The sequence below is a fragment of the Podarcis tiliguerta genome (assembly GCF_965153285.1).
Source record: "Podarcis tiliguerta genome assembly, chromosome: 2".
Classification (NCBI taxonomy): domain Eukaryota; kingdom Metazoa; phylum Chordata; class Lepidosauria; order Squamata; family Lacertidae; genus Podarcis; species Podarcis tiliguerta.
In genome coordinates, this window is record NC_139535.1 from 26,295,745 (window position 1) to 26,310,547 (window position 14,803).

General features: G+C 45.2%; 1 protein-coding gene across 1 annotated transcript in view; it reads right to left on the reverse strand.

The window, feature by feature from the left end:
* The window catches only part of LRIG1 (leucine rich repeats and immunoglobulin like domains 1), a 126,550-nt gene extending 116,181 nt beyond the window's left edge, over positions 1 to 10,369 (reverse strand). Inside the window, exon 1 of the mRNA XM_083424772.1 lies at positions 9,095 to 10,369. Coding sequence (XP_083280898.1) covers positions 9,095 to 9,309 — 215 coding nt within the window. The 5' untranslated portion in view covers positions 9,310 to 10,369. The remainder of the gene's footprint in view (positions 1 to 9,094) is intronic.
* Positions 10,370 to 14,803: the final 4,434 nt, after the last annotated feature.

The window sequence follows — 14,803 nt, forward strand, 5'->3', positions numbered from 1 at the left end:
TTATGTGTTCATATAAACAAACAAAAACTTCAACCCAAACTATCAAGTGGTTTACTAGCAATGTATTTAGGTCAGCGGATAATCAACAGTTATATTTTTAAGGCAAAAATACATTAACTGCTTTCTATATTTCATGCTTACCCTGACCTCCCCTCAAGGCATAGGCAAACTCGGCCCTCCAGATGTTTTGGGATAATCCCTAACTAACAGGACCAGAGATCAGGGATGATGGGAGTTGAAGTCCCAAAACATCTGCAGGGCTGAGTTTGCCTATGCCTGCTATACACAGTCCTCTGCTTGCAACCATTTTATCTTCACAACATCCCTATAAGGTAGGGCGCGATTGAGAGAACAGAACTTTCTCACCCAAGATCTCATTTAAATATTTGTACACTGCTTTTCCATAGGGCTAAATTCAACGTCAGTTATATTCCTGGTAGATCCACTGAAATTATTTCAGTCAGCCTACTCTGAATAAGTGGGGGTGGGGGGGTAATGACATAACCAGAAAGCAGAGATGTGGAATCTATAGTCCTGATTTGCAGGGTCACAACAACCCCCTGCCCTAACTCTTGGCTGTTTTCAAAACAGTTTAAATGGGTCACCCGGTGAGTTTCTCAGCTGAATAAGGATTTGAACCCAAGTCTCCTTAGTGTTAACACATTCACTACACCAAAAAAGCACACCACTTTAATCTGCAAAGAGCTTTTAAACAGTCCATAAACACCTTTCATGCGCTCACACCAATTCTGAAGAGATTACAGTATACAGTTGGAAAAAGATTTAATGCATATAGTTAGACATCTCATATCTCGTTTTCTGACTGCAACAGGATAGGGATATTTTGTCTGTTTTAAGCTGACTGCTGAGCAACACTCAGGAATATAACATTTATTACCTGCATTCAGTTAACACGGAGGTGTAATGTCTCTGGACACATGCATGAGTGTATATACACACACACTTCTTGCACAAACATCAGCAGCTACAGGGATCACATCATTTCATCCATACGGCTTTAAATTTTCACAGGGGATCATTTTTTTCAACATTTTTCAACATTGCCACAATCTGATATCTCCAACAGAGATTAGGTAGGAGCCAGTTTAATCGAGGTGGGAGATTTGCAAGGAACAGGTAGAAAGGAGAAGCAATTTGGGCTGATAGCCTCAGTTTTCTTTGCTCCTGCTCTGGATGACAATTTAGGAGGGAAATAAGAGCAGGGGCAGCCTGAAAATTATCGAGCATATAGAAGAATAAGCCTTGCTGAAGAATAATCAACATGGCCCCAGCAAAGGTTAAGTCTTGTCTCACTAATCTTGCAGTGCTTAGATGTGTCAACAAGTATGTGGAAACAATGATCCAGAAGACTTTACCTGAACTTTCAAAAAGATTTGCCTGAGCAAATAAAAAAAAAGAGGTCAAGTCTTCTTACGAATCACTAACAGGTTAAAGAGGAAACAGGAGGTAGGAATACATGATCAGTTCTCTTAATAGAGAGAAGAAATACATGGGGTTCTCCAAGCAACTGTATTGGGACCAGTGGTTGTTAACTTATCCATAAATGATACGGAGTTTGGGGTGAGCCAAGTTTGCCAATGAAACCCAATTATTCAGGATGATAAAAGAAGGAATCACAATGGGCATTAAAATGGCAAATGCAGTCCAATGCCAGTATACAGCAATGTGCATTGTTTCTAAGTACACATATATACACTGATGGGATCTGAGCTTATGGCAACTGACCAGGAGAAATATATCGGAGTCATGGTAGGAAACCTCAACCCAGTGAATGGAAGCTGTGAAAAAAAGTTCTCATGGTAAAGATCATTTGGAAAGGATCTAATATAAATCTCCCAGCACCTAAATGCCTTGAATATATTCATCTATGTTACAACCACACTTTGAATACAGCACTGCATGTAGTTCCGGTCTCCACCTCTCAAAACGGGATGCTGTAGAGCTAGAAAAAGGCAACCATTATTCTGGTAGGGCTGGAGCAATTCCTTTCTGAGGAAAGGTGTTCAGGGACTTTTAGTTTGGAGGCGCAGGTGAACGCGGTTGGGGAGAAGTACATACAAAATAATGCATGTGTGGAGAAAGTGAACAGTTTTCCTCCCACTCCCAATAATACTAACAAGAACATGGATAGAGGGGTTTTTTATTCTCATAAAGTTAAAAACTGGAGTCATTCAGCAAATGTGAATGGTGGGGGGTTCAGGAAACAGTTCTTTCGCAAGGCACCTGAGTTAAAACGCATGGAATTTGCTACCACGAGCCAACTTCAAAAAAAGCAGAAAAGACAAATTTATGGAGGACAAAGCCCTCAATGGCTTCTAGTCATGGTGGCTGCGATATCAGAGGCATGCCACACCTGGCCTGAATACCTGTTGCTGAGGAACAGCAACAGGAGACAAATTCTGCCCTCAGCCCCTGCTTGCAGTCTTCGTCAGAGGCACCTAGCAGGCCACTATGAGGAATGAGAATACAGTGGTACCTTGGGTTACATACGCTTCAGGTTTCATACGCTTCAGGTTACAGACTCCGCTAACCCAGAAATATTACCTCAGGTTAAGAACTTTGCTTCAGGATGAGAACAGAAATCGTGCTCCGGCGGCCCGGCGGCAGCAGCAGGAGGCCCCATTAGCTAAAGTGGTGCTTCAGGTTAAGAAGAGTTTCAGGTTAAGTATAGATCTCCAAAACAAGTAAAGTACTTAACCTGAGGTACCACTGTACAGGACTGGAAGGCTGGGGCTCGTCTTATGTTTTAATCCTATGTGCACATAATCAGAAGTGGTGTTGTGAGGCCCATGAGGTGCAATGAGACTACCAATGGACCAGCTTTGAAATCTTTTCCACTGAGTCTCTCACTTCCCTTCCTCCGTTTTGGGGAAGAAGTTAAAACTCTCACAGCAAATCTATCAACCTTAAGTGAGCAAGAGAAAGGGAAAGGGTTTTATGGCTTTAAATTTTAAAAAGAGTGTGTGTGTGTGTGTCCCCGTCTGGGGGGGGGGGGGGCTGCCAGGCCTGTAATTCCCATTTTGACGTTCTCCACACTTTGCACCTGGCATCTGTTGGCAGCAAGCGTTCGGTTTCCTATACTCTTGCAGACATTTTTTTTTAATTGCGGATAATGTTCTCAAGTAAATCACACTTCAGACGTTTTATATCTTTTGTTGCCTATCTGAGCTTCAAAGCCAGGCACCAAGAAATTGTGGGCAGGCAAAAGGGGGCGGGGAGCCTCAGATTGCATGCTAGGTTTAAGATCTTCCACTGCCTTGCAACACACACACACACACACACACACAAACACACACACGAGCTGTGGCCTCTCCTCCCCAACCACACACAATGATACTCGGTTTTTCAAAACCACATGGGAGTTTGACTGCAAAGCAAATTAGACAGAGAGCAGTTAAGAGTTCAAATAAATAATCTTATATAACCACTGTCACACACCACACTGAAAGGAGGACACAGTTCAGTCTCATGTGCAGAGTTCCAGTTCCCTGTAGGCTCTTTTAAACAAAATACATTTCCCTGCACATGCTAGTGCCAGAGGTTATTGCATTATATTCCACGCCCCACAAGGCAAATCAATATGTATAATATGCACACACACACACACACACACACACAATCCTTAAACTCTCTAGGAGGTCTTGGCAACACCACAACAACCAAGCAAGTTCATAAGATATGATACTAACACTGAAACCGTTTGCTACTATTTACAAAACATAAAAACGTCCAAGTTAATTCTGTAGCTGTCACGAGCCTGCCGTGAGACTATTTGTTTAAAGTATTACTAGCAGCCTTTCAGGGATGGGGATGTTTTCTTGTATACATTTTAACTGCATTTATAGGAAATTTTATAGTGCTGATACACATCTCAAGCTGTTGCTATCTGCCCTGAGCTGAAGGGCAGGGTGGGTTAGAAATTCAGTAAATAAACAAAGCCAATCTTCCATTCACAAAGCGTGGACTTTCAAACAGTGAAACGTTGTGCTTGTTTACTCAGAAGTAATCCCCATCAAGTTTAATGGTGCGTGTTCCCTAGTAGTAGATGTGCTTAGGACTGCACAGGAGGGTTTAGGCTCTCAAGAACAGCCCTCCTTGAAAAGTTAAGAAGCATGGCCAAAAAAAGAAAGGGTGGGGGAAGATGCCCCTCTCCCAATCGCACCAGGAGATTTTAAAGAAACGTACAGCTTTGATTCTCCATCCAAACATTGTCCCAAAGACCTAAACACACCCACACCCACACCCACACACCCGACTTACACAAGGAGTGAAAGCACTGAAGATGGGAAACTCTGGCCTGGTTGCTTAAAAGTTTTCCTGGGATATTTTGGGGCAGGGGTGGGGACAGAAAGGAGCTCAGGATCTACAGGTCCATAGATCTACAGGTCCAACTGTAGAGTTGGAAGGGACCCCAAGGATCATCCTGTCCAACCCCCTGCAATGCAGGAATATGCAGTTGTCTCCCATACAGTCATACCTCGGGTTACAGATGCTTCGGGTTGTGTGATTTCGGGTTGCGCACCGCGATGAACCCGGAAGTACTGGGATGGGTTGCTTCCGGGTTTCGGCGCTTGCACATGCGCAGAAGTGCTAAATCGCGCTTTGCACATGCACAGACACGGCGCTGCGGGTTGTGAACATGCTTCCTGCACGGATCACGTTTGCAACCCAAGCGTCCCCTGTACAGGGATCGAATCAAACCTGCAACCATGGCATTAACTGCCCCACACTCTAATCAGCAGAGATCCACAAGGGTTCCAGACTCACAAGTGTTGAGCAACAGCACACAGCAAAATGACTTATTCCGCACCTAAAATTAGGTTGCTGAAAACAAGAAACCAAAGCAGGAACGGACCATTGTATAGAAGGAACATGCAATAAGCTCAGTTCTGGTACCAGTACTGGAAACTAGTTCCTAGGCTCAGAAAGTATGCTCAGAAAGGCACCATGTTTCTCCTAACAGTCTATAAGTGGTCTCTTGCAAGTGTGAACCGTGACAAGAATATGTTGCGATCTGCCACAACAAGAGGGAAAATAAAGCTCTAAGGAAAATCTATTTGAGAGAAGGTAATGTTATTGCAAAATCCACCTCAGGGATGTGATACCCCTGGCAGTGACTTGCTTTTAAAACAACTGAAATTGTTCAACTTGAGTTAGAAACAAAACAGACGAAAGATACTTTTTCCTTCTTCTTCTGGTCCTAACTTCTCCTTCAGAGAAGTGAGAGTTCATATTTATCTTCTCTCGGCCGAGGTGCTGATGAAAATTCATAGAAAAGAGAGAATTCAAACATACCGACTGATTTTCAAGGGTAGCCATTGTAGTGCCTCCTCCCCACCCCCTTCTTGCTGTGTACTGTGGGTTCCCATTCATCCCCCTTCAGTGTGCCAAAGATCAGGAAAGAGGTATAGTCCGAAACGTCTGAAGAGCACGTCGGATACCCCAGTTTAGTGTTTCACAGGCAATCCAGTTTAGTCCTAGTCTTTTAGTCTTAGAAAGCACAACACTTCATAATTCAATTTTTTTAAAAAGCTCTTGTTACCTGATCTCATGGCACTACTTTCTAAAATGGCCAAGACCCAAAATTTACTAATTTCTAGTGAAGATTTCTAGCAACAAAACTAGCATTAGCACAGCCACATATCAATAGTTTTAGAATAAATCACATACAACTATTCTAAGGAAACAACATTCTGCGATTTTCTTTCTTTTAAGACTAAGGATTTTCATGGGTTTAGACTTCACTTTTGTCAAAACGCATGGAATGGACTCTAGAGAGTTCCTTGAATGCTTCATGCATTCAACAAAGAGCACTCTAGCCCACAAAAGCATAAACTTCAATCAGTAAGTTGGTCTTCTCTTCAAGATGCTACAGGACTCTTGACTGGTATTGCTACAACAGCTTGCACAGATATCCAGAAGAGTAAGCAGATGAGTTATAAATTGCTCTTGATACTTAGTATGGCAACAACAGTACAGTCCCTAACTGTGACCCATATAGGAGTTATTATGAACATGGTATGAATACTGGAAGAAACAAAATCTAAGGAGCTTCACCCTTCATGTGGTACAATAATTATTACCACTGTAAAGCTTAATCAAATGAACATTCAATATTCAACATCGGTGGTGATATCATCACCAGTGCTGCAATTACTGTTAAAATGAAGCTGGCATATATGAAAAGCAAGAGAAGTGTCATCGAGATGTCCTCTTATGGTAGCATATGAGCTGCCCTAAACCGAACAGCTTCTTAACTCTGTGCGTGCATGGACAGAGAAAGAAAACAGTGCAGGTTTCCAGATGTGAAATCCTTCCAAAAAAACAAGTATGGCGGATTATAGGAATTAGGGTAAAGTAATGATCAGCTAGTAATCACATTTGTGCTTCACACACTCAAAAGATCAACAACTTGCAGCTCTGCAGCAGCAAAGTTTAAACATATGATATACTCCAGAGTTTCACACGTCTGTAAAGCACGGTTGTAAATAACTTAAGATAGCGATATAATTATGGTGGCGGTAAATAAATTGTACTCCAGAGGCTGACAGCTAAATTATAATGACATCAATCTGAATTAAACATTCACACTGACACAGCACTAAGCAGACCACAATTGAATGTTTATCTTCCCTATCTCAGAGGGAGAATTTAGCCTACAAGCTATGAAACACAGAATTCTAGTCAAGGCTTTGAATTGAAGATAGAGGTGTTAGTACCTCAGCTACCCCTCTCTTTTCTGATACAAACAGAACCTATTAGCATTTTCAGGTCTCTTTCAGCATAAAACCCCTAATGGCACAATATTGCCCATCTTTAATTCCAGTCCTCCATACGTACAATGGCAGACGCTTTGTAATATTTGGGTACACGATACGTATACACAGATATTTAGGCTGCTGCACAATTTGGTGGCCAATAAAATGAACTTATCCAAATTCTCATCCAGAGGCTACCTATATGTTTCATTCCAGATTTAAACATACCCTATTCCATAAAGCTAACGCTGACATTTCTCGTACAATGTGTGTTAAACTACTCTAACATATTTAAGTAGAGTACCATACTTGACTTGTGTCTACTTTTAACTCATGTTGCTCTTTGCTAAAAAAAACCCTTTAACCTGCAACACTCAGCAGCGACTGGAACATGGGAAGAATGAGTTTTCCTGATACCATCTTAAAAACAGCAACAGTAATAATTTTCATCTAAGAAACCAATATAGCTATACGTTTTATGAATAACACCTATATACAGGTAACCTTTTACTACACTCCCACTTTCTGACTGGATAAAGTGTGGCGCTATTATTAGGTTTCAAACCACAGGTTGTAATCTTAAAACACATTTAGTTTCAAGTAAAACTCCCTTTGCTGGAGTCAAAGGGAAATAATCCCAAATGTGAAGATTTATCAGGATCTGAACGCAAGTGCTATTGAAAATCACAAAGAGTCAGGCACCAACCACAGGCTCGTTTATCCATATTTTAATACCTTAACCTCAAATTGGCCACATGGGTCCCAATTCTGAAGAAAACACGATTCAATCACTTAATAACTAATAAGAGAGTCTTGTGAAACTGTTCTAACAGATAACAAGGGCCTAGTGTGCAGCAACCAGGGGCGATTGGCCTACATCTGCTAACCATTTTGACTTCTTTTTTTTCCTCCAAAAGTTCATCATGTTAAGTTTTCCCCACTTTGGGGTGCAGCTATTAATTCCTTAGAAACACAAGGAAGTGGGTCGAACAAGTAGTAAGATTATTCTTTGTCCTGAAGAGGCAAACAGCAACCTTTTATTCACAGCCCCTCCAACTTTCACCACTGAATTAGAGGTGAAACATGAGATATGTAATCTCACACAGAGCTGGAAGAAAGGGGGGGGGGAGAGAGAGTTTTCAAGAACTAGTTCTAAATGTCTGCAGTAAAGCATAGGCAATTTTTAAATTAAAAACCCCCACGTATTTCAAATATTAAGATTATACATATACACCCAACACCAATACACCACAGCAGCTATTTACATAGTGGTGATATACACCATCATAGTTCTTGAGGATCTGTTTTACCCTTATAACACCCTTGGCAAGCCTTAACTACCTGATCTTGTGCATAATAAAGACTCTTAACAGTAAAATCCTATCAATGTTTACTTGAAAGTGCCTTACTTGCTACTGTGTGTGTGTGTGTGTGTAAGAACGAAACCTTAGAGTCCCAATTCTTTAGGTCTCCAAAGTCCTACATAGGTGCTTGAATCATCTAAGAAGGGGACTATTAAATCAAACTCTTTTATATTCCATGGCAAGAGTAAATGCTTTGCAAGACAGTAAAAGTTCTTTTTTTTTAAGAGTTCTGAAAATCTTCAGCCTGTCATCCACTTTTATGTTCAGCTCCACTACTGATCTGATTCTTAAGGGCTAACACCCGTGCCACACTACAGACATTTCTAAGCCTAAATGAAACTGAGTCTTATAGGGACTTCTACACAGTAAACACAACCCTTCTTCCCCACACCTTTGCAACACACAGTGAGAACACTGCCAACATCTTCAGTGACAACAATATTTTTTAAAACTGCAAGTTTGCAGGCTAGTGTCCCAAAAAGTTGATCTGGTTAATTAAGAAGGACCTGGAGGTCCCGCAGCCTGGGTGGCAAAGTTTCACACACAAAAATACAACCCCCCTCAAAAGAAAAAACACCCTTTAAATGATCAGAATTTGAAGCTTTCCCTTTAAAAGGCGAACATCTCATTCTGCAGAACATCCCTAACTACAAGGGGAATGAGCAGCCTCTATTCCCACCGGGATCTTTCCACAAGGATATGAGAACTCTCTACCCCCAAAGGGATCTCCCAGGAGTTAGTTGCTCGGCAACCGGTTACAATTAGATCTCTCAATAAAGGGAAGACGGAATATTACATTAATCACAGACTGCAGTGAAGAAAAGGGTTAGGAACTGGCCTTCAGCGAAGACTTTGAAGGAGGTTGGGAGGTCTGACTGGGAAAGAAATAAAAGGCACAAGAAAGCAGTATACTCCATTCAGAACTTTTGACTTCGCAGGCGGGAGACTTACAAATAGACTGCCCAGGTAGGCAGCACCTCGGGAACCTCTTCCAACCCCCGGTTGCTGCAGTCCACACGATCACCGCTACACGTGCAGTTCACGTCGCAGGCCTGCCGCTCCGAGCAGTAGCCGAACCCCACCAACGTTTGGGAAAGGATGAAGAAGGTCCAAAAGGCATCTGAAAAGAGCAGGGACCCCCACTTTCCCCATCCCGGCAGCGCCATTTTGTATCCTGGAAGGAGGGGGGGGTAGGAATAAGAGGCCAGAAGCGCAGAGTTGGTGGTATCCCACCAACTAAAAACAATAATAATAAAGTACTGAAGACAGAAAGGAAAAGTCAAGGAAGTGCCAACAACTCGTCACTGCCGTTCAGCCCAGATCTCTTTTGCACCAAGTCTCTAGGCCTCCAGCGACATTTACTAGTCAGACCATGGCAGCTCCAAGTGAGGCTGCAGCTGCAGCTGCAACTCCTGAAGTTTCTCCGGGGGCCGGTCTGGAGTTCGCTCGTCGGGGGGCCAGCAGCCCAGAACCGGCTCATCCAGAGAGCTGAATTTCAGTGCCACTAAGAGAGAGGGAGAGGAAGCGAGGCAGGATGGAGCCCCCCCAGCTCTTGGCACCAGCGCCAAACTTTAAAAGTCTTCCTCTTCCTTCTCAGCGATCGCTACTCGCGCAATAAATAAGGGTCCGGATCCTGCCGCTGGAAAAGGCAGGGGTGGCGCGCGGGGAAGGAATAGCAGAGTCCTGCGCCCCGTCCCACAGGCGGGCGCCTTGTTGCTGCTGCTGCAAAGAAAGAGGCTCGGCGTCCCCCAGAAAAGTCCCTCCGCCTCCTTCTCCTTTCCCCCCGCTGCAGATTCCGCCTCGCCTCCGCTTCCCGGGAAGTGTCTCAGCGCTGCAAGGGGCGAGCCGGCGAGGAGGGCTGCATCGCCTGCTGCTCGAGCGGGGCCGATTCCTTGCTCTCCCCTCTTCCTTCTCCCGGGGATCAGACACCTTTTCCTAGGAACCGGGATGGATGGGTGGGAGGGAAGCGGTGCTTTATCTCCGCCTCCGCAACTTTCTCCTTTTGGGCTTTTTCCCTGGCCGCCCCCCCTCCTCTTCCTCCTCCCCCCTCCCGACACCTCCCACTCCCGCCTACCCTGAGCCAGCAGCCCTTAGCGCCCACACGGAGCGCTGCCAGCCGCGATCCTCTCGGGGCGCCCCCGCAGCCTGCCAGCCACCATCTCTCCCTCTCTTTCTCGCCTTCCCTTCCACTTTCCAGCGCCCCCTCCCCGCACCGCACCGCAAGCGTCGCTTCCCCGACTCAAACCCACGTTGGGCACATTGCAACACGTTCCATCCCCCCCTCCTCCTCTTCCAAGCCGCCCGCCTCTCGCTCCGCATTGGCTGCCCCGTGTTCCACGGCGCGCCCGCCCGCTTCCCGATTGGACAGGAGGCCCTCCCCTCTCCGCCCCACCACCCGCGCGCCGCCTTTCGGATACACAACGTTCCATTGAGGTTGGCAGGCCGTCAATCAGAAGCGAGCAGGTCCCGCCTCCCTTTCCCACCCAAGGTGTGAAAGCGGGAGGCTCCCGCTTCGGCAGCAGCCGCGCGCCTCTTAAAGGGGAAGAGCGCGCGAGAGAGAGAGCTGGAAAGAGTCGCTCCTTTTCTCCGCACTTTCGCTTGCTGCTGCTGCTGCCCGAGGATCTCCTTTCCTGGCCCTTCAGTGGGAAGAGCCGGGCTGCTAGTAGGAGGACCGCGCTTCCCCCCCTCCCGCCCCACACTTCTAAGGCACGCCAAAACTTGTGGGGCAGCGATGCTAAGAGCGCGGCGCGCGCTCTGGGGCTGCTTTTGGAGCGAGCCGCAAGTTGCTCAGCAGAAACCGCAAGGGGAGGAGGGTTGCGCGGCAGCGGAGTGCAGTTGGCCAAGGGGCTGGGATCATAAATGTCAACCTTCCCCTTTTTTTGCGGGAAATTCCCTTATTCCAGCGCCGTTTCCCGCTGCTATCCCGGATTGTTAGATATTCCGTAGACTGTCCCCGGGACAGGTGAGGCTGCTGATCCCTTATTTTCGAGGTTGCTGATCCCTTATTTTCAAATCTGAAAGTTGACAGTTATGGCTGGGATCCCTTCTTAGCCTTGCCTAACCCGCTCCTCGCTGCTGATTCCCCATTCCAGGGGTTCAACTTGAATAAAATATTGGTGGGAGGGGGACAGGTAAGCCCTGTCCCGCATATTCGATCAAAGGATGCGATCAGATGGTTTGTGTTTTAATTTTGAAGGGCAGGATCATATAGGAATACAGGGGGGTAGATTTGAATAAGATATTGGGGGGGGCAGGTAAGCCTTGTCCTGCATAATAGATCACATTACGTGGCAAAAGCACACTACTTCAATGGCAGTGCCCATCATCTTTGGGGGACCCGACCCCCTCAAAAGTTTTGAAGACCCCCTTGGCCTCTAGAAGTTGACTCCTATGCCCCATTTCTTCACTGTGCGTCTCCGAAGATAGTAAGGGCTGGGGGGGGGGTCGAGGGAAAAATCAGTAGCATATCTACACTTCTTTGGCGTATTGTAACTAATGGTCCATTGCTCTTTTGTGTCACCCAGAATCTGAAGCATCGTCACTGTGCCTAACAAGTGGGCTGGCCCTGTTTTGTAGATGGAGTCGGTAAGGGCACCACCTTCCTTGGCCAGGTGGAAATGAAGCAGGAAAAGCAGGAAGTGGGTCTCGCCATACCCAGACCTAGATGACCTAGGTACCTATGGCAGCAGGATCAATCTAAAGTCCCTAATTGGTGGGACTTAGGCCAGGGGCTTGATGAGCAGATATTGATGGATGGCTGGGTAGATGGGCAGTCGTTACTATACGCTATAGAGATGACGTTCTCAACACTCCATCACAGGTCAGTCACAACAAGAATGAGTTGTAGTCATTGAGGTCTGGGTTATCCCTATGTACCATTTAAAGAGAAGACAACACCCCTTGTGTTTTCCAATATGTGTTGGGCTCTGTGCCTGAGAGTATTCATGCAATGGATGCAAACAATGGGCATCAGATCAGCTTTAAGCACCATCTGGAGGAAAGAAAGCTTCCTTTTCATTTCCCACTGCACATCTGATCCTGACAAGCACTTATGTGCAGGCTGCAACCTTTTGCCCACAGAGAATCCCAATGAAATTACATTTAGGTTATACAATATATTCATTTCTCAGATCAGGCTCCACATATTATTGGCTTTTGTGCTAGCCCCGTTCGCAGTTATTTATCTGTGTTTTTAATATATGGGCAAATGCCTGGCTTTTTAGCTCAAAGGCTGAAAGTTCCAGGTTGGGTTAGGATGGCCACCTAGAATGACCAGAATGTGTAGCTTCCACAGCCACCTGTGAAGAAGATATTCAACAGGCATGCAGCTTTTCCTGGCACAAAGGTGTTTTGATTTGAAGGGCTGCCCCTGTTGAATTTCAGCATTGAGATCCCAGCACAAGGTTCTTTTCTACTAATGGTGCTGGTGATATTATTTTTCCCCAGAAATGCTTTTAATTGCTTGTTCTTAGCAGTTTTTATTGATAATTTTAACAACAACAATTTGATTATTTGGACGCGGGTGGCACTGTGGGTTAAACCACTGAGCCTAGAACTTGCCGATCAGGAGGTCGGCGGTTTGAATCCCCGCGACAGGGTGCGCTCCCGTTGCTCGGTCCCTGCTCCTGCCAACCTAGCAGTTCGAAAGCACGTCAAAGTGCAAGTAGATAAATAGGTACCGCTCTGGCAGGAAGGTTAACGGCGTTTCCATGCGCTGCTCTGGTTCACCAGAAGCAGCTTAGTCCTGCTGGCCACATGACCAGGAAGCTGTACGCCGGCTCCCTCGGCCAGTAAAGCAAGATGAGCACCGCAACCCCAGAGTCGGTCACAACTGGACCTAATGGTCAGGGGTCCCTTTACCTTTATCTTTGCTGCCCATCTGACATTTAAATCAGGTGGTATATACATTTTGTTAATTAAAAAAAATGTAGAGGGGGCATTTCTGCCTGTTCCGAAATGCAGCAGAAGTATTATCTTGGATTGTGCTCATGCACACTGAGTCTTGAATGTGTGCACAGTAAAAGTAATGTCTTCCATGTAAAGTGACAGAGCTTCCTTGCTCAGCGGACACCTGCCAGATTCATGGTATCCAAAATCTGCATCAAGACATCATTGGTATTCAAGCAGCCTGCCTGCATTCAGGGCAGAAGTCATACATAGGATGTGTAGCAAAAATGAGTAGAATTCTCCTACTCATTCATACTTAACATTTACTTGTGTATAAAACATAAATACTGTGAAAAACAAAAAAAAAACTTTTACTTGTGTCACACTGTCCTAGCAGCATTGTCTTCATTCTGGCAACCAAGCTTAGGCACACATGTTTGGCTGATGAGTCCCAGCCATCAGTTGAAAACCACTGATGTCAAACACTGCTTCTGTCTTTTAAAACTTATTTTAACTTTTAAAAATTGCAAACCCATATGTCAAATTTCCTAATGGCTCCATTCAGTGAAATAATAACACTCTTATGATTTTGGCTCTGAAACCATCTTCAGTGGTTAGTTTGCCATGAATTGGGTGGAGCCCAGAGTATTTTTGTTTAAAAAAAAATTAGTGTTGTACTGAAAAAAGTCAGGGTGGCAAAAGGGTCTTGGATCTTGGCAAGGGACCCAGTCAAACATTAAGTAATGTCTACTCTTCATACCCACTTAGGGAAGTGTGGCTACTCTGACAACATTAACTCCCATTATTTTTAGCATAGAAATGAGGACGCTGATAATTTGGAGGGGTATGTAGGAGGCTAAATGACAATTAGCAGCCAAGGAGCATAGAGTTGGAAACACATGCATTTCTAACTTAAAATGTGTCGATTTAAGCAAGTAAGCTGGTGCTCAGATACTGGATATGTGCAAAGTCAGGTGATTCTTTTTCCATCTCAAGACCTTGGCAAACAGTCAAGCAATCTGTCTTTGGTGCTAGTGTTTTACCTACGGGCCACACACACAGTGGAGGGTGCTTCCAAGCCAAAACCAACAGCGAGTTTTCTGGGATTTTTGCCTTTTGCGCCGTGTGAAAGGCACTGCACCACCTGCGCTCCTAACCCGTCAGCGTCAAGACCATTTAATTGGCTGCCTCGTCCTCCCTGATGGTTTGGCCTCTGCTGCTTTGGCTTGTCCCCCCACTCTGCATTTTTCTCAGGGGGCTTGGCTGGCAGGTTCTGGCCTGTGTATACTCAGGGTCTCACATTGACCGTATTATTTGGGATCAGGAAGGAGGTGTTTTTTCCCCCTTTTTCGCCCTCAGAATATATTGGCTGTCACACATGGCTTTTTCCAGAAAAAGCCAGGGAGGTCCAGTGGAAAGAGCATTAGATTTTGATTCAAGCTGCAATGTGGGTATTGGTTCTGTGGGTAGCTTTTGTACAAGGTTTTCCACAGAAGAGGAAGAAGAAGAAGAAGAAGAAGAAGAAGAAGAAGAAGAGGGGGTGTCATAATGCCATCTGTTTTGCACAAGGTTCAATCCCCAGCATCTCCTAGCAGGGCTGGGAATTATTCTGCCTGAAACCCTGGAGACAGTACTGAGATAGATAAACCCTTTGGTCCTACCATTAGTTAGTGAAGAAAAAGAAGAAGAAGAAGAGTTCGGATTTGTTATCCCGCTTTATCACTACCCAAAGGAGTCTCAAAGTGGCTAACATTCTCCTTTCCCTTCCTCCCC